Source organism: Ursus maritimus, unplaced genomic scaffold (assembly GCF_017311325.1).
Source record: "Ursus maritimus isolate PB19 unplaced genomic scaffold, ASM1731132v1 scaffold_15, whole genome shotgun sequence".
In the NCBI taxonomy this organism is placed as follows: Eukaryota; Metazoa; Chordata; class Mammalia; order Carnivora; family Ursidae; genus Ursus; species Ursus maritimus.
In genome coordinates, this window is record NW_024423897.1 from 35,157,188 (window position 1) to 35,179,916 (window position 22,729).

A 22,729-nucleotide genomic window follows, 5' to 3' on the forward strand; every position below is an offset into this window, starting at 1 on the left:
TGTGTTTGGCACAGTGCTAAATCATATATAGTTAATACTAAATATTGCAGGATACAATAAAACCCTGGAGTTAATTGTTTACACCCTCTTATGGGAATGAAAATAATAGATACCAATTATTCAGAAGTCAGCCTATACAAACTGTATAAACAATATTTTATGTTCTGCTTTGAAAACCAGTGATATAATAAATTTTACATAAAAGACTGCAAAATAATATAAATGGATTTAAACAGATCTTTACAATAAGAAATTCAAATGGAAACAGACAAGTAACAAAGAGAAGTAAAAAAATTTATTGCAGTATTCGCTCCACCAGATTGCCTGGGGATCCCTTTTCTTGTATTGTTTTCAGGGTGACCTAATACATCAAAATCTACATTTACAAAAACTCCTTCTGCAGATAGGTCATAGATACTGCATGCTTTTTTTTTTTTCAACAGAATAAATTATATATCCAGGAGATTCTGCCATTTTACAGCCTGGAAAAAACAATGCTTCCCTGGAAACTGGGCTAAGCTAAAGAAAGCCATCCGCTGCTAGGTTAAACTCCAAGAACACTTTATTAAGAACATTAACAGACTAATTTCCAACATTCACTTGTTTATTTTTTAAACAGAAAGTTTTTTGTCCAAGATATAAACAATTTTTGTTAAACTATAATACAGTGGGAGTAAAAATGAACTGAGAATCTGTTTCTGCTGCACAACAGCGAAGGGAGCTCCCACAAAAATGTTTGCCCAACATTTCCTTCTTTTGTTCCTGCATCCCAGGTTCCATTCTTACTCTTCATAAAACTGATTTTTTTTTTTGCCAGAATGTTGATATTTCAAGTTTTTCTGCCTTTTAAAAAAATTCCTGTAAATTTGGCTGCATGTACAAATTCATTAGCTGGAAGTCCCATCCTTGGCGGCATACAGGGATCGTAAAGTCTGAACAACTTTATTAGTCAGCTTATTAGCACTCGTTAGAGCAATTTTTTTGTAAATAATGTCTGACTCTTTAATAGTGTCTACCCAAGGCACCAGTTTGCGGCCATCACGGCGCTTAGCCTCAGTCCAGGAGCCACTGTAGGAGCCTGCCATCCACTGAACACTGAAGCCATTGCTGGTTTTCTGTACTACTCTTGCAATTTGTGGTCGATCTTTGTACTTTGGACAGCAAATAGCGATGACATCCATGACGTCAACACTTTCATTCATCTGTGCTGCCAACTCCGTAGAGTCTGAATTTCGTTTTGACCTTCTCAATGACTAAAATATTGGGGGGGGGAAAAAAGACGAAGTGTTACACAAAAGAATTTTAGTGAAATTTTTGTTTTTATTGCTTTTAATCCCTTGACGCCGGGAGTTGGGATTTCCCAGCACACTTCCATTGCCGGCAATGAGACGCACCGTGACCGCCAGCGCCAAGGGGTTAACATATACTTGTAAAACCATATAACTCTTAATTTGTACCCGTGTCTTTACTCTTATTGATATATAAAATTATATATACATATGAACCATAAAGCTACATAAAACTTAGCAACAATAAAAAAGGATGACACACATTAATACAATCCAAAGAAAAATTAATAACCCTTTATGCTGGATAAGTCTCATTTCTGTTTTTTTCTTTTTTATTGTCTTTTATGTTAAACTTTCTACAAAAGGATGTATAAATGGTTAAGTAGAGAATCTCTATCTACAAAATGTTTTCTCTCATAAGTATTACATTACTTGGTGTACATTTAATAGACTGACATATATAAGCACATAAAAATCATTTTACGTAATACGCTGCGAAATACGTTGACTCCTCCTCCGCCTCACCCCTGAAGTGCCTCCTCCTCTATCCTCCCCATCACTTTCATCATCTTCTGTCTCTGCTGCTGCATTATTTTTAGGGCTGCCTCCTCCAAGCAGCGAGGTAATTGCTTTGTTCCGAGCATTTGTACTAGCTGACACCTCCCCTTCTTCCTCCTCTTCATCAGGGTCCAGATGTTCCATGAGAAGTTTGAACTACAAAAATCAGATATGAATTTAGAGTTAAATAAATAATCTTAAAGAAGACTGCTAAATCCCTGAATGTTTCCTGTTTAATTTTTTTCCTAAATGTTTTCTAGGCAGTAGTCGCGTGTGGGTACTAGTTTAGTAGCTAAACAGATTTTAGCTATTGTCCAAGATAGGGCCTGGCAAATATTTCCTATAAAGAGCCAGACAGTAAGTGCTTTCAGCTTTGCAGGCCATATGGTTTCTGTCATAACGACATAACTCTGCCATCATAGTGTGAAAGCAGCTAGAGACAATACATAAATGGATGGGCATGGCTGTTTCAATAAAACTTTATTTAAATGGGCCGTAGGGAAAAATAAAAAAAAAAATAAACAGGCAGCAGGGACCAGATTTGACTCATAAGTTGGAGTTTGTTGACCCTAATCCAAGTCATCAAGCAACCAGATTAAAAATAATTACTGACAGACATCTGTCAAGTTCTCTACCCCCTTTGCCCTCTGCCAAAATAAGAAGATACAAGAAGAAAAGGATGTTAAAGAACTTAAAAAGAGAACTAAAATAATTTTCAGCTTTAGAGTATAAGGTCTGCAGTCAATGAATAATATGAAAAACACTGTAGTTTAATTATTTTTAAAAAATTATTTATTTTTAGAGAGCAAGAGAGAGAGGGAGGGAGGGAGGGAGACAGAGAGAGTGCATGAGCGGGGGATGGGGGGCAGGAGGAGAAAGGGAGGGGAGAGGGGAAGCAGACTCCCCACTGAGCAGGGATCAGAATGCCAAAGTGAGGCTCTATCTCCTGACAGGGAGATCATGATGTGAGCTGTAACCAAGAGTCGGATGCTTAACTGACTGAGCCACCAGGTACCCCTCTGTGGGTTTCATTCTTGGTCAAAAATATTATTAGTTATGTTCAGCTAGTTGCTTTAAATAGAATAAAATAAAAAATATTTATTTTTTATGGACAATCTCAAAAAAAAACCCATGTTTTTAAACATATAACTTTCCTGTGGTAAAATATACATAAAACTTACCATTCTAATGATTTTAAAGTGTTTGATTCATTGCCATTAAGTATATTCACAATGTTGGGTAATCATCACCATCATTTCCAAAACTTCTTTATCATCTCAAACAGAAACTCATTCTGTACCTATTAAAACAACAGCTCCCCATTCCTTCCTCTCCCCAGCTCCTGGTAACCTCTATTCCATTTTTTGTCTCTATGAATTTGCCTATTCTTAAAGACATTTAAAAAGCACAGTTTATACACACACACTCTCACATACTTGCTGAGTATATATGTAAGATACACACAAGCATATACATCTGTATTATGCTTCTGTAAGAATAACATGAAAAAGCAGTAATAGTGGTTGTCAGGAAGGAAAGCAACAGAATGGCTGAGGAGGGCAGGAGGATGACTTTTCCTGATTTTTGCTTTTATGAACTATAAACCATGTAATCTGAATTAAAAAAAAATACATATGTGGGCATGGCTTTTTCCTGAAATATGCCTAAAAACTCTCATTCTCACTAAAATAAAATGAGTGGTGGGCTGGTATTTTCTAAGACAAAACATGATGCAATGGGTGAAATGGGAAAGGCAAGCTTCAAGTAACTCATTAAAACCACATAGAGAAACGTAATCCTGATAGTTCATGAAGTTTCCATGTAAGGGAGAGAGCTATCTCTCCCTAAAGAATTGACAGTATTATTAGAAGGAAATAGATTTTGGTTTTACTACTCACATCTAGATACTGTTTTACTATACTCCTCTTCACATCCTCAGTGATTTTGGAATTGGCCATATCACTCCGCAGGAAGTCCAGTGTTTGTTTGGGATGAAAATGAACTCCTGTTTTTCGGTTTATCGCTTTATCATATACTTTTGCAGATTCAGATGGAGAGTATTTCTGAATTTTACTGTTTTGGGAAAACAAAGTCATTAACTTTAAAAGTTTTTCAGGTATTTATATTGTAGTTAAACGTCATTTACTAATTAAACTTTTTGTCACACAGATTTCAAACAGTGAACTTCTACACAAAAATAAATATAATTTAAAAAAAAAGCTTTTCAGGTATTTATATTGTAGTTAAAATTTTAGTTTTAAATTTTAAAAAAAATTAAATTTAAATTAATTTTTTTATTTTATTATTTTATTTAATTTATAATTTAAATTTATTTATTTATTTTATTTATTATTTATATATATAAAAACATATTTACTATTTATTATTTTATTTAATTTATAAATTAAATTAATTAAAAAATTAAATTTAAATTAAATTTTAAAAAAACTAGTTTTAAAACTAGTTTAAAATTTCAGGTATTTATATTGTAGTTAAAATTTAAAAAAAAAAGTTTTTCAGGTATTTATATTGTAGTTAAACGTCATTTACTAATTAAACTTTTTGTCACACAGATTTCAAACAGTGAACTTCTACACAAAAATAAATATAATTTTAAAAAAGGAAGTAAAGACATAAAGGCAAAGATTAAAAAGAATAATATCCTCTTGTTTCCATCAGTATTTGTCTTGAACAGAGGCATCATTTAAATGAAAATAATTTCTCATGTCTGTTTTTGAATACCATGATCGTGACTATAGAATAGTTTCAATATAAATACTGGTTTACCTCCTACTTCCTTGCCTTCCAACTACTCATCCTCTACACAGCAGACAGAATGTTTACAAACCTGTTTCATATTATTAATAACTCTTGCTTAAAAATCTTCTCAACTCCCTAGCATCGCTCTAAGACCTTACAGGTTTTTATATGTTATTTTGAACTAGTTGCCAACATTTAACATCAAGATATTTCTCATTAAAACCTGGATTATCTAGCTTCTCTTGAAAAAGTGGAAGCTCCTGGCCACATCATGCCCACCCTCTTCCATGGTAACAAACTGATGAATGTCTGAGTAATACCTGAGCCCTTTAAATAAAACATTCTCTTTCCAGTTTGCCAGTAAATTTATACCAAATCTACTTTACTCTGTTTCATGATCTGTCCCCTAAGAACATTTGACTTTGATTCCTCATGTAAGGTTTTCATGAATATGAAAAATGACCAAAGTTTCATACAGCAGAAAAAAGTTACCTATAGTGACTAATCATGGGTAAAATTATGGGGCATTCACAACAAACAGCACTTTCCTACCTCTTCCTTTGTAGAGTACATTACAGACCATTTGGGTTCTATTGGAGCTCAGCCTCGTTGGTCTGCATCTATTCTTTATTCATAGCTCTTTAAAAGCTTTAATTTGCAACTTAAGATTAGCCTAATTCTCTAATAAGACCTATTTAAGGAAATCAACAAAGTAAGTCCTTTCATTTATAATGCAACTAGGGAATGTTTTTCCTCTCTTCAATAAAAGAGCAAACAAATTGCGGTATATTACACAACAAAATACTATATAGCAACAAAAAGGAACAAAGTCCTTCTTTTAAAAGGAACATTTTTAATATGAAAGTAAACATGCAATCAAAAATGGGTTTCATATTTCTTTATAATTTGAACAAAGTTTTTTCTCTCACTGCTTATGTAACCTTACCTATCAGAAAATCCACAGAGATTCTTCAAATGTTGTTTTAACATCAGAAGCAATAAAATACCCTGCGAGACATTTGCAAATTCAATTAAAGGAGCTGAATTTTCTGGCAAACATTTCATCACTGAATTTATATCATCTTCTGAATCTGAATCTGAATCTGAATCTACACGTTTCCGTGACTTCCGAGGCCTGGAAACTTCTTCTTCACTCTCACTTGACTCATTTTCTTTACTAGGTGATGATTTTCTCTCTTTCCTTTTGTCTTTTACCATTGACTGGGGGGAGAAAAAAGGAAAAATAGTAACAAAATACCACTAATAAATAATTATGCTCTATTCACAAGCTTCAAAAAAATTAATATTCTGACTTTCCATAAACAACAATTAGGTTCCAAGACTAAACAAAATCATACATAATCCACTGCTCTGGTGCCCCGCTCCCCAAAAGCCCTTCTCAAATATCAAAGGGAAACAATTCTGTTATAGGACAGAGATGAAAGATAAATTAGTTACAAAAGTGTTGATTTGATACATAGGTAAACCACTCTAGAGGAAAAACAGTAATTATAATTTAAGTAAGGGCGCTTAATTTAAGTGCCTGGCTGGCTCAGTCAGTAGAGCATGTGACTCTTGATCTCAGGGTCATGAGTTTGAGCCCATCGGGCAAAGAGATTATTAAAAAAAAAAAAAAAAAGTGTTAAATATAATTTAACCGAGAGAATACAATAGGTTTCAACACCCCAACTTCTATCAAACTCTCCCTTTTAAGAACTTTCAACAATATGCAACTTTTCCTAAATTAAATTCCGTGGGTTTTGTTTTTTGTTTTTGGTACTTTATGAAACTGTTAGCTCTTAAAAAGAAATAAAGTCAGCTGGATTTAAGAGAGGGAAAATACCAGATTACAAAGCAATTATTATTGTTAAAGAAGAAATAAAACAGGAGAAACATTTACAAGTATATCCATAACAGTAAGTGAAATAAAATAAGATAACATGATGACTAAAGTTTCTGGGAAATTACTAACTTCTCAAACTTTAAGGGGCACCTAGGGATTCTGTTAAAAGTGAAGACTGTTTCAGCAGGTCCAGGGTGGGACCTGAGGTTCTGTTGTTCTAACAAGATCTCAAGTGAGGCCAGTGCTGCTGGGTCCCAGTGCACACTTCAAGCAGCAAGGGTTTAGCTACCTCTGTAATTCCAACCCTTGGGTGTTATAACAATTTCCTGATTTACGAGTGTGATCAGGGGGAGTTCTGAGCACAAAGTTTTATAAAATGAGATCTACTTGTATCATCAGGCACATGAAAATATTCCAAATAATTTTTAAATAATTTACTGAGGGCCTACTAGGTGTTCAAGTGCTATACCAGGTGCTACTACAATGAAACCAATTACATTTCCTCCTAAAAAACCATAAGAGAAGACATAAGGTTTATAATAAACTCGGGAAAGATTCTGGGCACAAAATATGCCAGTTCCATTATGATGCTGGTGTTCAGGGATACGGAAATTAACAGTATTATACATTTAGTTTTTCCCTATAAGTAAGCTATTTATATCTCTTCAAGTATACTATTGTGATCTACAGCATTACCAGATTTATAGATAGCAAGGTGCTTTAAAATGGGGTTTAAATGAATATATGAATGGACACCAAACACTTAAGATCAGTGCTTAAATTAAGAGAAAAAAAGAAGTGGGATGGCTTATCAAAAGAATAATCCATATATAAATATGTATATGTGTGTGTATATATTTCTACTTAAATGATCTGGAATGGAATGGTTTTAGGTCTTTCTTAACAGAAATGAAATGGCAACCCACTTCTTCTCCCCAATTCAAGCACTGCCCAGATTTCAATAAATTCATTTAGAAAGACTTTACCTGTGAAAAGAAAAAAAAAGAACAATGGAAACAAAACAGTGAGAATAGCATGCCTGCACTTTGACGGATGCATTAAGAATAGTAATGTGTGTAACTTACCTCCTTGAATGACTGCAGTAGGTTACTACCAGAAACTGAGAGTGTTATGTCTATATGATGCATTATAAACAACGGCTCTTCCTGTGTCTGGTATGGAAAACAGGCTAGATTGTCTGCTATATACAAGAGCATATTCACTTCTGTTTTCTGTAAATTTTAAAAAAAGGTACACGTTTAGTGGATAATCTAGAAATTCATCCAAAAGGCCTTTTTAGAAAAAATATTAGAGGGCACTTTCACCTCAGTGGTTCAGAAAGAGAAGGGTAGGGGAGGGAGGGAGAGAGCAGGGGAGGAAGGTAAGAAAAAGGGATGGGGGGAACAGAAATGGATTTTATAAAATAATCTTATACCCATTTTCAGAGATGACTTATACCATGGACCTCAAGAAGGGAAGAGGTGAAATTTTTCAGTGCACCGAAGTGGAATTCCCTGAAATTTTCTTATAGAGTATATGGAATCTTTATGATAAATCCATACCACATCAGAAAGTATACATATGAATTCATAATGATTTGTCATTGTGCTTCTAAGAGTTTAACCCATATGGAGATCAGTTACACACAGTTACTATTCTGCCCTCAAAAATAAGCAGTAATCATAGTACTAACATGTGGGTTAAAAAAAATCAAAGTTCATGTATTCAAAAAACATTTGTCCATTTCGTACATATTCAAAACTCAGAGTATGAGTCGTTCTGACAGGGCCATAACATAATCTCACAATATTAAAAACTCTGAGGGAGGCAAAATTTAAGGCAAAAGTTATGGTTACTACTAGTTGTTTGCTTTAAAAAGAAGAAACAGAGACTTCCAGCATTTCATAATCATACAGAATGAATACAGACAGAAAAGCACATTAATATTTAAATTCCTTTAAAACACAGCTCAGGAAAAAAAAAAAAAGGAAAGAGAAAATACGACAATCAAAACACACTCCCTCCTTCCATCTTACCTATCCTGCCATGCAAACAACGCAAAACCCAACGGCGGCATCAGCAACAACAAAACTCCATAGGACAGATGCAATAAACTTGCTAGCACTCTATTTTTAATTTTTAAATATGTATCAACACCTACGTGTTAAAGTTGGGGAAATGCACACATAGAACTCCACCTTGTCTATTAGTTTTAATACTAATTTATATATATATATCTCTATATATATATCTCCTAAAACTGAAAATGTTCAGGACTACTCTGAATAAAACTTTATAACTCTGAAATTCTTCAACTTTGGTCATAAAAAGTCCTATATTGCTCTTTCCTTTTAAAAATCAAATTTCTTAAAAGAATACTCTAGAGCTGCTCCTTCCATGTCTTCCTCACCACTCTTAATCACAATCAACCTTGTGTCCCTCACTGCTTGACTGCTGCCATCTAATCTCGCCCCATTTCTTTTTTTAAAATATCTTATTCTCCTTGACTTCTGAGTAGCACTGGACATTATTCTCCATCTTTTCCTTCCTCAAATTTTCTTCTTTCTTAGTTTTCTCTTCCTACCTCTTTGACTACTCCTCTATGTCCTTCTCAACTCCTTTTCAACAATCCTTTTATTTTCTCAGGTGCTCAGGACAAAAATATTCCAGTTATCCTTTTACAATTCTCACACAGCCTCATTTAATTTATTACTTCTTCACAACACTTTTCTTTCCTACTGTCATCATAATAGATCCCTTGTTACCTCCAGTGTGAACACAACGCGAAAAAATCCATGTTCCTAAAATGCTCTTTGGCACTTGTCCTCATCACTTTATTCAAATTTTTTTTTTTTTTTGGTTTGTCATTGTCTACAAGATCCTTCATAAACCATGCCTCATTATGACCCTTCTGCTCCAGTCAAATAACAATCTATTCATTACTTCCCACACATTCTTATCTTTGTACCTTTATTACGTTTTTACCCCTGGCTTAAGCAGTAGTAGCTCTATCTCATCTAATCTCTCAGGCCTTCAGTGATTTGTTCCTCCTCTGACATCGTTTGTTGGAAACAATCAGGAGACAGCACTGCGTTACGACAGCTGAATTACCAGCTTAGTACTGTGCATGCTGGGATGACAGAACACTGAGCTAATGACAGTCAGCAGGCCAATGAAACCACACAGGAATGAAGCTCAGGAGACGAGATAAGGACGAGAGCAGTATCAACAGCACAAACTACCTGGCACGCAGAATATGCTAACCTTAACTATATTTACTTCCTTTATATTGTGTCCTATCGCCACAACTGGAGGGAGGTAAGATCAGTGAGGGCAAGACTACCATATCATACCATTTCCATTCCCACCATGATGCCCCATACACAATGAAAACTTAATACTGATGATGATATGATGATGGTGGTGGTGATGATGACGATTAAATTATATTCCAAGTATTTCTGAAATAGATCCTTGTAATATTTATTTGCTAGATCACATATCAAAAAATTTCATGTAGCACTCAAAAAGAAGAGGTCTAGTAAGGTATCTACATTCTGGCAATTTAAATTTTGTTTTATTGAAAAAAATTCTGGTTTTGGGATAATAACAAAGTCAACTTTTAAGTGACTAAAATACAAAAAACCCCACAAACCCCTTCTTTTGTTCTTTTCAAAACTTCACACACACATAAGCTAACTGATAAGCTCTATGTGGGTAGATACTACATCTGTCCTATCTACTATTTTATCTTCCTCTTAGCACAATGACTACCACACATGGCAAGTGCTGAATAAATATTTGTGTAAAATGAATGAATAAATCAAGAGGTAAACTTAAAGAACAGGACATTCTCTTTTCTTGGCTTACGGACCTGGCCAATGCAATTTGTGCAATAACCCAAAGGATCAAAATTGTAATTACACAAAAATGGGCTCTTCATTAAGGAAGTCAAGTTTAACAAATAAGGATCCCAGCAGTCAAAAACCTACAACAGTTTTTCTAACAATATTTGGGTGTGACAGAGATAAGTGAAATTTCACCTTATTTATTGAAGTAACCTATCTCCCCTGCAAAGTGATAGCTTAGTGATACAGCTTATTTAAAGTTATGCTTAAAGGAAATGTTATCAAAGTTTATAAGACACTCGGTATGGAGACACAATTATATTTTATCCCTCACTGTATTTATACTCATGTAAAATTTCCCCTCCAAATTTGACTATATACCTTATAATTACTACAGAAAATGTAAAGAAACACATATTTAATACAGTCATTATTATTTACTAAAATGGTAATATTTTCAAAATGGTGACTACTTCAGGCATAAAATTTATAGAACATTTATTTTCTTAAAATAATAAGTTTTTTATGCTTACAGCTGTGTCATCAAAGAGGTTGAGTAAAGAAATTAGAAAGGCCCGTCTGTGTTGGCGGTTTCCACGGATCATGGAGTAAAGGTGTGAACACAAAGCACTAGAAGACTCATCTTGTCTGAAACCCCTTACAGGATCTTTTAGGCAAGTGTTGATTGCCTGTTGTACCTGGTAAGACATCTTCATACCAGCCACTGCTTTCATCTGAAATCAATAAAAGCCTTATTTTTGACATGGAAATTAATTAAGAGTCAAATTAAAAATATACTTTGAGCATTAGAATCAGAAGCTTAACTCCAGTGTTTGGCTTTCTTATTTAAAATAATAAAATCACAGAACACAAGTGCTGGAAAGAATATCAGAGATCATCTATTGCAACTCCCTCATTTTATGCAAGAAAAAATCAAGAATCAGAAGAACTATTACTGCCAAGCTCACACAGTTAGGGATTAGAACCCACGCATCCTTATTTTGAGTCCAGCATGCTTGCTGGACTGTCACCCCTAGCTCAATCTTAAGAGTTAATCTTAAACAAACACCTCTTGTTTAGAAGTAAATACTTCTAAATAAGCCTAGTTGCATGTTTACAAGTAAATACTAAACAAAATATTTTATTCTAGTATGAATAGGGGCAGGACGTTTATCAAGGAAATGGTATACCAAAGAAAGACATTTAAATTAAGGTTATACAATTTAAAAACACATACATGAATAAATCCAGCATATTTTTTGTCTATTTCCACAAGTTGCTGATCAGCCTTGTTCCTCATAGCTGGTTCCGGGTCTGTTCCCATAGCAATTAAATATGGCACACACTAAAATAAAAATAAAGGCATTCTTTTAGTATAAATAAATAAATAAATAAATAAATAAATAAATAAAGGATTTATAAGACATCACAATAGTAAAAGCTCTATATGATGATGACATATGTCAAAACTCGCTGTATATCTGGGATATATGTATTTAGCTTTATAGGCATTCTTATATATGTCATGTCTTGGTGTTGTCTTAAAAATGATTAATCTTCCCTTAGATTTATCTTAAAGCAAAAAAAAAAAAAAGCAATGAAGCATCAGCAAAAATACTGATGTGGTGAAATTGAAACAATTTCAGTATGAAGTAAAGTTTCTTTAAACATAAAGAGCTCCTACACTAAGATTATCCATTTAAGATTATGACATCGGGGCGCCTGGGTGGCTCAGCCGTTAAGCATCTGCTTTTGGCTCAGGTCATGATCCCAAGCCCCTCATGGGCTCCCTGCTCGGTGGGAAGTCTGCTTCTCCCTCTCACACTCCCCTTGCTTGTGTTCCCTCCCTCGCTGTCTCCCTCTGTCAAATAAACAGATAGAATCTTTAAAAAAAAAAAAAAAGATTATGACATATAATACAAATATATAATCCAGTAAGTTTTCAAGGTTGACTGAATTTGCTATGTAAAGATAACATAGGACACAAAGTAATTTGTCTTCCATATTCAAAACTAGGGAAAATATAAATGCATCCACAACAGTGATTTTATGTAGGGCTTTAATGATCAGTCTGATAGCTAGTATTTTGTTAATAGCCATATCCACTGGATTTCTAAAGTCAAGAAATACCAATACTATGTTAAAAGAATCTGAACCAGTGGCGAGACCTGGAAACAATAAACAAACAAACAAAAACCAGCTTAAAAATAAATAAAACCACAGCACTAACTGAAAAGGATGATCACAGATTAAACCCTGAATCAGGGGGAGAAAGTTCATAAAGAATATTACCAGCTTGGGGCACCTGGATGGCTCAGTCGGTTAGGCACCTGACTTTTGGTTTTGGCTCAGGTCATGATCTTAGGGTCATGAGATCCAGCCCTGCATGAGCTCCATGCTCAGTGATGAATTTGCTTAAGATTCTTTTCCTCTCCTCCTCCCTCCCTCTCTGCTCCTGCCCCGGCTTGCACTCTCTCTCTCTCAAATAAGTAATAAATAAAATAAAATCTTTAAAAAATAAAAGAATATTACTGGCTTAACTGACAAAATCTGAAAATGGACTGTATATGTTAAATCTCCTGAATTTGATGACTGCGTTATGGTTTTGTAAGAGAAATGTCCTTGTTCTTAGAAAATGTATATAAGCTGAAGTGTTCAGACGTAAAGAATTATTGTGATATCTCAAAATTACTATCAAATGATTTAGAAAGAAGTGTGTGTATGAAGAGAGAGATAAGGCAAATGTAGCAAAATGTTAACAAATGCTGAATGAATACAGGTGAAGAGAACATAAGGGAGTTTGCTGTACACTCTTGAAATATTTTTGTAAGTGTGAAATTTAAAACAAAAGTTTAAAAAAGCAAATATAATAATAAAGAGTATAACCAACTAAGGCCATTCAGAATACCAGCAAAGAGTCCTAAGTATCACAAAAACTCAACATACTACTGTACATTTTATTATGTAATCTTGATGATGATGACCCTAAGTCAGGAACTGGCTAAATATTCATTAGTGTGTTTTATCTCAGGACATAGGAAAGAACATAGCATATTCACATATAGCATGTTTTAGGAAAACCTCTATAACAAATAGCCAAAATAAAAATTTTAAAGGATACAGGCTTTTGGTTATTTAATAAATTCCCTTCTGTAGCCTATAGTCCTCTCCTGAACATGTCAGATGGATGGTGTAGACACTACTACATCAGCATTAGCTGCCAATCCTTAGTGACACTGATATGTCTTTATTATGTCAGTTAGTCCTTACATCAATGCTTTGAGGTATTAGGTAGCTGATACTACCCCCAATTTACAAACGAAGGAACTGAACTTAGGTAATATAATTTACTTTTCTACGGACTAAAACCCACCCTGCTTAATAGTTAGAGAATACTCTTAACCCCAGTTAACTCTCCTGACATTACAAGGCTATTGGTTCTTAGGGATAAGAGTCAATATGGATTAAAACAAATCATCCCTACTTAGAAAATTGATTCCAAGTTCATATTCTACCAGTATAAATTGGAAATTTGTTCAAGAGCAAAATTACAAATAGATGGATATTTTACAGTAATGACAACCTAGGAGATGGATTCTTAAGCATTTAGGACAAAAAACAAGTAAGATGAATAAAGTACTATTCTTTAATCACAATGTCATCAAATGGTAACAAATTTGGTTCTTTTAGTAAGTGCTGCCACTGTAAAATATACTTACCTGAACTGGATGAATAAGACCTTGGTTTAGGGTCAATGCAATGACATTCAGGGCAAAATGGCGTACACTTGATTGGGTGTGAAAAAATGCTTCCAGCACCTGTTTGAGGTAAAGCTGCATGATGGAACTGCTCATCCCTGAGGATACATCACCCATTTCTTTTAGATCTTCCTGTTTTGCAACTTTCTTCCCTACAAAAGGAAGTAAACATACTAAGAACATGTATATTAACTTTATGAAATACACCAAAATACATTGCAACCAAAAGCACAAAAACAACAGCTGGTGCTCTGGCTGAATGGCTCTTGATCTTTTCTGTGAGTATGTCTCTGTCAGAGGCACCTTTGAGAGAACCTGAGGACTGTAATCTCTATCCTCCTGCAAAATGTTAATGTCTGCACATACATTAAATTTTAAAAACTATTTTAGGCAGTTTATAAATACCCTAAAGGCTAGCTATGGACTTAAGGACTGTTCTTTAACAGAATTTCTTCATATAATAGATAAGGAAATTCAGGTGTCTGGATTAAAAAACAGAGAGTATTCTAACTGTAGCCACACTGTGAAATTCAAAAATAAATTTTTCCTTACAGTCTCTATCTGCTTGTTGCATCCTTGTATCCTCTTCTTGTAGGTAGGTCTGGAGGTTTTTTAACACTTGTATTTTTAAATTTACTGAAGAGTTCTTATCAGATAAAATGTTATTATATAGATTTTTCACCTCTTGCTCAAACATTAGACTTGGATGCTGAATAAAGGCAAATCCTAAAAAGAGAAAAAAAAAATCTTGATATATTCATATTAAAATTAAACATAATACTTAATGAAAATGTTGATAAATTATATAAGAGCTCCTTATTTCAAAAATTAAAACTTAAAATGACTGGAAGAATATATATGCTAGTGGCCTTACCCAGAGAAGTATTAGAGCAGGTACTTCTTTCCCCATGAATTAAAAACAAGAAATTGCATTTCAAAGGAGAATTTCACACAAGAGGAAACCTTGAGGAGGGAGCAGGGCCTAGTGGCTAGGGGAGTGGATTAGGAGTCAGGTGTCTTGGGTTCTATTCCTGGTCCACCACTGACTTGTAGTGTGACCTTGGGTGAGTCACATAATCTCTCTGTGCCTCAATTCTCCATCTGTAAAATGGGGACAATAATATTTACCACCCACCTACCTCAAAGGGATGTTTTCAGGATTTAAGAGGTAAAGTCTGCAAACATTTTTAGATCCCTAGCAGAAGGTACTACATTGGCATTATTAAAAAATATTTATCCATTTGATGAAACAGAGTAATTCCAGAATAAACTAGAGCTAACAATATCTTCCATTTATTTTTTATGGCATTATAATGAAGCCACAATGCTGAATCCTATAACCATAAGTTATTAAGTAGCAAAATAATACTATTCATGTTTATTTATACAAAACGCTTATTTACGTAAGATAAGATGAAGATCCTTAATGATAGCAAGTATTACTGATGCCAAGTAACAAACTAAACTCAAAGCATAGAGTGATCAGATAACTAATCCAAGGTCACACAGTATAATATATTAACTATGGCCCAAGCAAGATGTCATTTATTAACTGGTCTAGAGGCACTATTTTCTACATAATGCTACTTTTTCAAGTTAAAATGTGCACTATTTGTTCTCTGAATTAACATTGTAAGTTTTGCCACTTCATATAACTTATGTCCAGACTGAACATTACAAGGTACACATTTGGCTTGAAGGTAACACTGCACCAATATAACTCCCTAAAGTAAGTGATTCTGAATTTTTAGTAATTTGCTATACGTAATTTTCTAAAAGGGATGAAGGAGGAATAAGATACTAAGATTTAAGTTTATTTAAAGAAATCAGTAAATATTTAGTGAGGTCTGGGTAACTAAAAATTTATTACTCACTTTTGTTCAAAAGACTAATGTAAACAACTGCTCATGCATATTAAATTATGAAACTTGTTAATGCTACCAAAATACAGTTTCTCTGATGAACAGAGAAGTTATATGACTTGCTCAAGATCACGCAGAAAGTCACTGGCTGAGCCAAGAATGGAACCCAGGTGTCTTAACCCCCAGTCCTATATTCTATATACCAAATCCTACTGTGAATAAAAACATATTTAAATAAAACAATAGTTTAGACTCACATTATTGTAAAATTTGTTCAACCTCTCAAACAACCAAAACTATGAAGAAATTTAGACTTAACTTACCCAGACCAATGATGGCTTTTGTTTGTACTTCTTCATCTGAATGTTTTGTAAAATACATCAATAGTTCAAGTACTTTATCCTTTATATTAACCTAAGGGGGAAAAAAACACATTAAAGTGTATAAAGAAGAGTAACTTCGATCAGTTTTCAACCATGAAGGAAAAAAACCTAAAAGCAAACAGTGAGAATTTCTACATGTGAACTTTACTAAAGAATAAATCACAAATAAATTTATAAATCCATAGATTTTAGAACAGTGACATTCAAAATAAAAGTCTGTGACAAGTCTGTGTAAGAATACAAATTAACATACTGTTCCTTCATTGAGAAAATTTAAAAAAACAAAGTCAGCTGCTTACCCAGTGTGCCTACTGTTACAGAGCTGATAGAACTTGTGTTAAGCTTCTTGTTATAAACCAGTAACAAACAGTTTGTAAATCAGATGCTAGTCTGAGGACCATGTCTTGGGGAACGCTGCTTCAAAATTCTCATTAAATCAGACTACTCTAATGCTGCTTTCATCCTCAGTCATTAGTAATTTTCAGTTCACAGGGTCACACAGTCCTATTTTTCATAGCATACTAAGTAATTACATTAGAGTCTTTACCTTACTGTTGCCTTTAAAATCCTCTAGATCAAAATCAAAATGCCGACACAGTGCTCCAACAGTGAAAAGGGATCTGAGAAGTGCTGGTTTGTTTGTTAGAAGGGAGGTGTTATTTGGGTCTTCCTGGTGCTGACTTTTTAATTTTGAAATGGCACCTATTAAGACAAGTAATATTTATTTAAAAGAAACTTTTTATCCTTGAATTACTATCTTTAAATAATTACTACTAAGTTGTTACAATTAAAATTTACTAATGGTTCTAAGTATCACACACACCTAGAATTATGACGGCATACCTTACAGTCTAAAGGAATTAACATAAGAAAAAAAGATATTTAAATTTTATTTTATATAGCAGGTAAAAAACTTATTGACATTTAATATGAGGTAAATTTCTGAAGTAATTATATTGAATTCTTAAGGAAACACAAAAGATACTAGAAAATATTGCCTCTGAGAATGGATCAGAGGACATTCACACCTCTTAAAATTCCCTCAATGCTGTCTTTATCAGATGTTTTTAAAAAGGAGCTAGACAGGGGCGCCTGGGTGGCACAGTGGTTAAGTGCCTGCCTTCGGCTCAGGGCGTGATCCTGGCGTTATGGTATCGAGCCCCACATCAGGCTCCTCCGCTGTGAGCCTGCTTCTTCCTCTCCCACTCCCCCTGCTTGTGTTCCCTCTCTCGCTGGCTGTCTCTATCTCTGTCAAATAAATAAATAAAATCTTAAAAAAAAAAAAACATTAAAAAAAAATAAAAAAAAAAATAAAAAGGAGCTAGACATACTACAGGATATAGAAAGATAATATTAAAGCCCAGACACTGAACTTACCATAGTATCTATTGAAACAGGCCCATACAAATTTAAAATTTTGTGTCACTTTATTCACAACTGCCCCAAGACAGCTCACACAATGTTGCACTACCTAAAAGATACAGAAAATGTTACTTTAGACAAAAATTAACGACAAAGGTAAAAACATGATTTAGTTAGCGTTTATGAATTTTATACCAATCAATGCAGATATGGTAAACTGAATGCTTACAGTCATGCCATATTTGATGATAAGCTTCATTAGATCTTCTTCAATAGTGGCAAGGAAAGTTTCACTTGGATGCTCCATCAGTGGTACAACCAGCTCTAGGATTTTTGCAACATTGCAGATAACCATGAAATCGTTTTGTGTCTACAACGATAAAATCAGTGCTTTATGAATATCAAAAAGCTAACAAGAAACTATATATACCTTTATGTATTTGGCGGTTGAGGTATTACATATGTAAAGTTTCAATTGAAAAAAAAGACTATTAGAAAAGAGCTTTTTTAAGGTATGGAAGGAAGAACATCAGACAGTGTCAGGAGCCTGGATACTAGCTCTGCCGCTAACACTAACATACCATGTAGTATCTGGGTCACCTAATCACAATGCTACAGTTATTCTTTCTTTCCCTAAAATGCAACACAAGCCAATTGTGAACAACGGTGTTTAAATATTAACTATTTTACTAAGATTGATACGGTTTTTAGGATTAGTATTTTTCAAACTGGTGTATGTTAACCTAGAAGTTCTCAACTGGGAGGTGAGTTTGTCCCCACAGGATATTTGGCAATATCTGGGAAATTTTTGGTTGTCACATTAGGGGAGTTGGGGGGTACTACTGGTAACCAGTGGACAGAGGCCAGGAATACTGTGAAGCATCCTACAATGCTCAGAATAGTTCTTGACAACAAAGAATAACCCAGTCCTAAATGTCAATTGTGCTGAGGTTGAGAAGCCTTGTGTTAACGCTTTTTATGATAGATAAAAATATAGAATCCCAGAACTAAGTATAAGACTTATTTTAAAATCTGAAATATTAAATTTTTAATTTTAAAAAAGTTTAGAACTTTGATTAAAAACGAAGCAGTTTTATTAAAAAGATAGGTAGAACATTAAAAAAAAACAAAACCCAAAAGGTTAAAGAATTTACAATAAAGTCTCTTTCAAAAAAAAAAGTTTCTTTCCACCCACTATCCTCCAGTCATCCAGTTCCCCTGCCCTAAGGTAACCAAAGTTACTAGTTATTTTTGCAAAGTAAGGCATTCAACATGTTTTTATCTAGTCAAATTATCACTCTTTAGTCTTAGCAACAGGTTATGGACACTCATTTTGGACTCTGAGCTAATTACCGCTCACTAAATAAAAACGTTCCTACCTTACATTCATCTATCCTTTCAGCATACCCACAAGATTAAATAAAAACGTAAGTAAGATGAATACCCTAAGTAACATAGAAATCCTGTCATTTCCTGCCCTCTCCCACTCCCACCTCTTTAAACAATAGGGGGATGAGTAAAGTGGTCTAGGGATGAAGAGTTTTTGTTAAGATAAATTCATTTGAGAATCACAGCTAAAATTTTACTTTGAAACCACTCTTAACATTTCTGGCCTAGAAAGTCAAGTAAAAAATATAAAGTCTAGAAGAAAAATTCAAAGACAGAAATTGTGAAGGAAAAGAGCAGAATAACATAATACTAAGAAAACTACTTGAAATGACTATAACATAAGGTACTTCAATATCTAAAAAACTTAAGAGTAAAGAGTTTTCAAAAAAGGAAAGAAAAAAAGCTCCACAATTCAAAGGTAAAATGGTCAAATGATACAGTCAAATCACAGGAAATCAAGTACAACTGGTTAATATCACAAAAAAGATGTTCAACATTCTTGGATATCAGGGAAGGTAAAATGAAGCAACAGTGAACTATTCCTTTACACCTAACTGGCAAAAAGTATAAAAATGACATAGACTGTCATATGCTGGTTTTCAAAAAGGCTTTTAAAACACGTCCACTGGCAATTTGGGAAAACCTATTGAAAAACCAAAACCCAAACCCAAAAGAACATTCCCTTAATCTAACAAGTCCATTCCTTAGGATTTATCCCAAAGAAAAAATCACCACCATTTAAAGGTATATGAGTATGGGATGTTTATTAAGGAATTGTTTGTGGTGCCTATCGATAGGAAACAATGTAAAAACCTGCCAAAATGGGAAATGGTTAAACAAATCATAGGACAAACATAAGATGGATAATGTATACATATATAATATGTATACATTAATATGATATGTATATAACATAACTTGATTTTAAAACACTGGTCAACCAGTTATATATGTGTGTGTGCACAATTAGAGAAGCATGGCTATAGTATGTAAGGATACCCCAGGTTGTTCATCCTGAGATAAAGAATAAAGATGGAGGGAGGATACAGAAAACAAAAATTTAAATGTGTCTAACATACAGGAGATGGCCTTATTTATATAAAACTTTGTGTATGTGTATAAAACTTTCCAACATTCATCCTTCCTTTTAGCATACCCACAGGATTAAATAAAAAATATATTTATAGATCCTTTTGTAGTTCATAAGCATGATGACAGGTTGTTCACTGTTAATGTGACATGTGCCTCCCTCAAACCTTGTTACAAACCTCAGCACATTACCTTACATGATTTAAAATAAATATATATGTATTATATATATATGTGTGTACATATATATATACATAAAAATTACACAAAATGTTTTCAAAGTAATCTTGCTTCCAAGCAATATTGGTCCAAATAAGGCCTATTCATGCAAGTTATTATAGACCAGTTCTTAGAAGCAAAGAGACATGGGGTTGAATTCTAGCTTTGGGACCGGTCAGCTGTGTGACACTGGGCAAGTTATTTATATTCTCAAAGCTTCAGTTTCTTATCTGTAAAACTGAAATAATAACGATACCTACTTCACAAGGTCAATGAGATAATGCACGTAAAATTCTTCATAGTACTTGGCACTGTCCTCAATAAATATTAGCTATTATTATTGGCCATAGATTACGTATTAATCAATTTATTTCTGGATCTAATACAAGCCCTAGAGATAGAATTAGGATCTCAGAAGTATTATAAGTTGTTTTTATATATTTATCTTCTGTTACTTTCTGCAGTTAAAATTTCTCAGGTGTTTCATCTAGAACTTGTTAATTTAGATCACCAAAAAATGAGACCATAGCAGCAAAGCAAATCTAGTAGAGGAAAACAGTTAAAATTAGTTCCTTAGGAACACTGGGAACATAGTAAAGTAAAAAAAAACTATTTACATTCTACAGTTTTTAGACTTTCAAAACTTAGTGTTTGTAATAAGCCACTTAACTCACCATGCTGTCATATAAATTGCTGGATTATTTTACATAAGCAATGTTTTATTTGATTTTCGCATTTAATCGTTGAAAAACAGTATATGCGATATTAACTTAAAACAACCACCTAACATCTCTGATATACTAGATTTTCCGTGTTCAACATACTGGTGTATTATAAAATAAATACAATATACTCATAAGAAAATATATTGAAATGACAAATGAAAAGCAAATTTAGAATCCAAAAGACAGTAAATTTCTCAATGACAGGAACTCTGTCTCATTCACCTTTGAGTCTTAGCAATAGTTATAACATTTAGTAAGCATTTACTGAGGGTTTGACCTGAGGAGCTTATGGAGGAAATGAAGCCTAAAAAAAATGATGTCTGTAGATAACTTGCCACAAACATTAGAATACATATTTGAGTACATGACACAGTTGATCAGTCAGTAAAAGTGTGGACAACACAATGCCAATTCTAAGTTTAAAATACTTACTACACGGTAAGAAAGAAAAGTAGGACAGCTCTATACTTACACTACATTTAGTGGTAAGGTATGGCTGCATAGTCATGGCGTGTTTAACCATGAGCTGAGGTCTTATTTTGCTGAATAAGAACAAAGTGGTTATGCAAGCTACCAATCTTCCAGAATTCACACCTTTATTGTCAGAGTCTGGAAAAACAGAAATAAGATACTAAAATATGACAAGGCAGTGGAAATTATACAATTACTTAAATTACTCAATACCACCCCCTGAATTGATTTAGTATATGCTTCAATAAAAGATTAGCATTTCTTATGATACTAGACTTCCTACATTTTTTTCTTTTATTATACATATTACATATATTAAGCATAAAAGACAAAGAGGCTGTGCTATGGAAGGCAAATTTTACACTAAGGGGTGCAGGACTGAAGTTAAAAAGTACAATGGAAGCTAAGTTTAGGGATGGGCTTTTGGGAATAAACATGGTGTTGCTTATATCTAAAAATGGATGGAAGTTAAGTATGGGAAAGTTAGCGAAGGGGGACAAAAACAAATTAGCTGAGGTGATACTGTGTTTGAGTGTACTGGGAAAAAAGAGATGCTACCATGGTAGAAGAATGTTCAGAGACTGGAGTGACAAATTAAGAAGCTGGACCAGTGCTACATCAGAAAGGTAAACAAACTACTGCTCCAGTGGGAGGAAAATGCTGCTAGTTAGGAGAAATAGTAGTTCTTACGAGGCAAATTAGTTTAGAAGAGATTAGCAATTTTTCAACATTGACAACAGTATCACCCTTAAAATCTAGGATAGGCAAAAATAGGGGAAACAGAACTAGTAGATAAACAGAAAAAGAGGTACACATGGAAAATGAAAAAAAATTAAAGAAAAGAAACTGCATATAAAATATAAAGGATATCAACAATTTCCTTAGGTGCCCTAATGGTACCTCTGTAAGGCTCCCAATTCTGGAGAATGACCAAGGCTGACTACTGTTCCTCATCAATGTACATTAGGACTCAGGAAGTAATGTTAGGCTTGGGTGCCTTAAGCAATAGATTATCAATTATTACTTTTATAGTTTTATATAATTATTTACCTATATTCTGATTAATAACTTCAAATTTGTGACTGATAAATAATGTAATAGATAATATAAAATATTAAGTATTTAAGGAATCTGTCAATTTAAAAAATACTAACCATTTTATCTAGCTCGAGA

The 22,729-nt window shown here is 33.7% G+C and overlaps 1 protein-coding gene and 1 non-coding gene across 3 annotated transcripts in view; one reads left to right on the plus strand and one right to left on the minus strand.

The window, feature by feature from the left end:
• Positions 1–273: 273 nt before the first annotated feature.
• The window catches only part of NIPBL (NIPBL cohesin loading factor), a 188,411-nt gene continuing 165,955 nt past the window's right edge, over positions 274–22,729 (minus strand). For both annotated transcript variants that reach the window (XM_040630495.1, XM_040630496.1), the window contains 14 exons: positions 21,558–21,694; positions 17,893–18,033; positions 17,679–17,772; positions 16,849–17,003; positions 16,242–16,332; positions 14,609–14,782; positions 14,018–14,208; positions 11,536–11,643; positions 10,832–11,032; positions 7,536–7,682; positions 5,554–5,828; positions 3,746–3,920; positions 1,815–2,003; positions 274–1,253 (listed from right to left, as the gene is read on the minus strand). In XM_040630495.1, the coding sequence (XP_040486429.1) occupies positions 888–1,253; positions 1,815–2,003; positions 3,746–3,920; positions 5,554–5,828; positions 7,536–7,682; positions 10,832–11,032; positions 11,536–11,643; positions 14,018–14,208; positions 14,609–14,782; positions 16,242–16,332; positions 16,849–17,003; positions 17,679–17,772; positions 17,893–18,033; positions 21,558–21,694 (2,444 nt within the window). In that variant the 3' untranslated portion in view covers positions 274–887. The remainder of the gene's footprint in view (positions 1,254–1,814; positions 2,004–3,745; positions 3,921–5,553; positions 5,829–7,535; positions 7,683–10,831; positions 11,033–11,535; positions 11,644–14,017; positions 14,209–14,608; positions 14,783–16,241; positions 16,333–16,848; positions 17,004–17,678; positions 17,773–17,892; positions 18,034–21,557; positions 21,695–22,729) is intronic.
• On the plus strand, positions 20,240–20,344 carry LOC121102821. The gene has a single exon (XR_005834937.1). It is a non-coding gene; the product is annotated as a small nucleolar RNA U13 (small nucleolar RNA).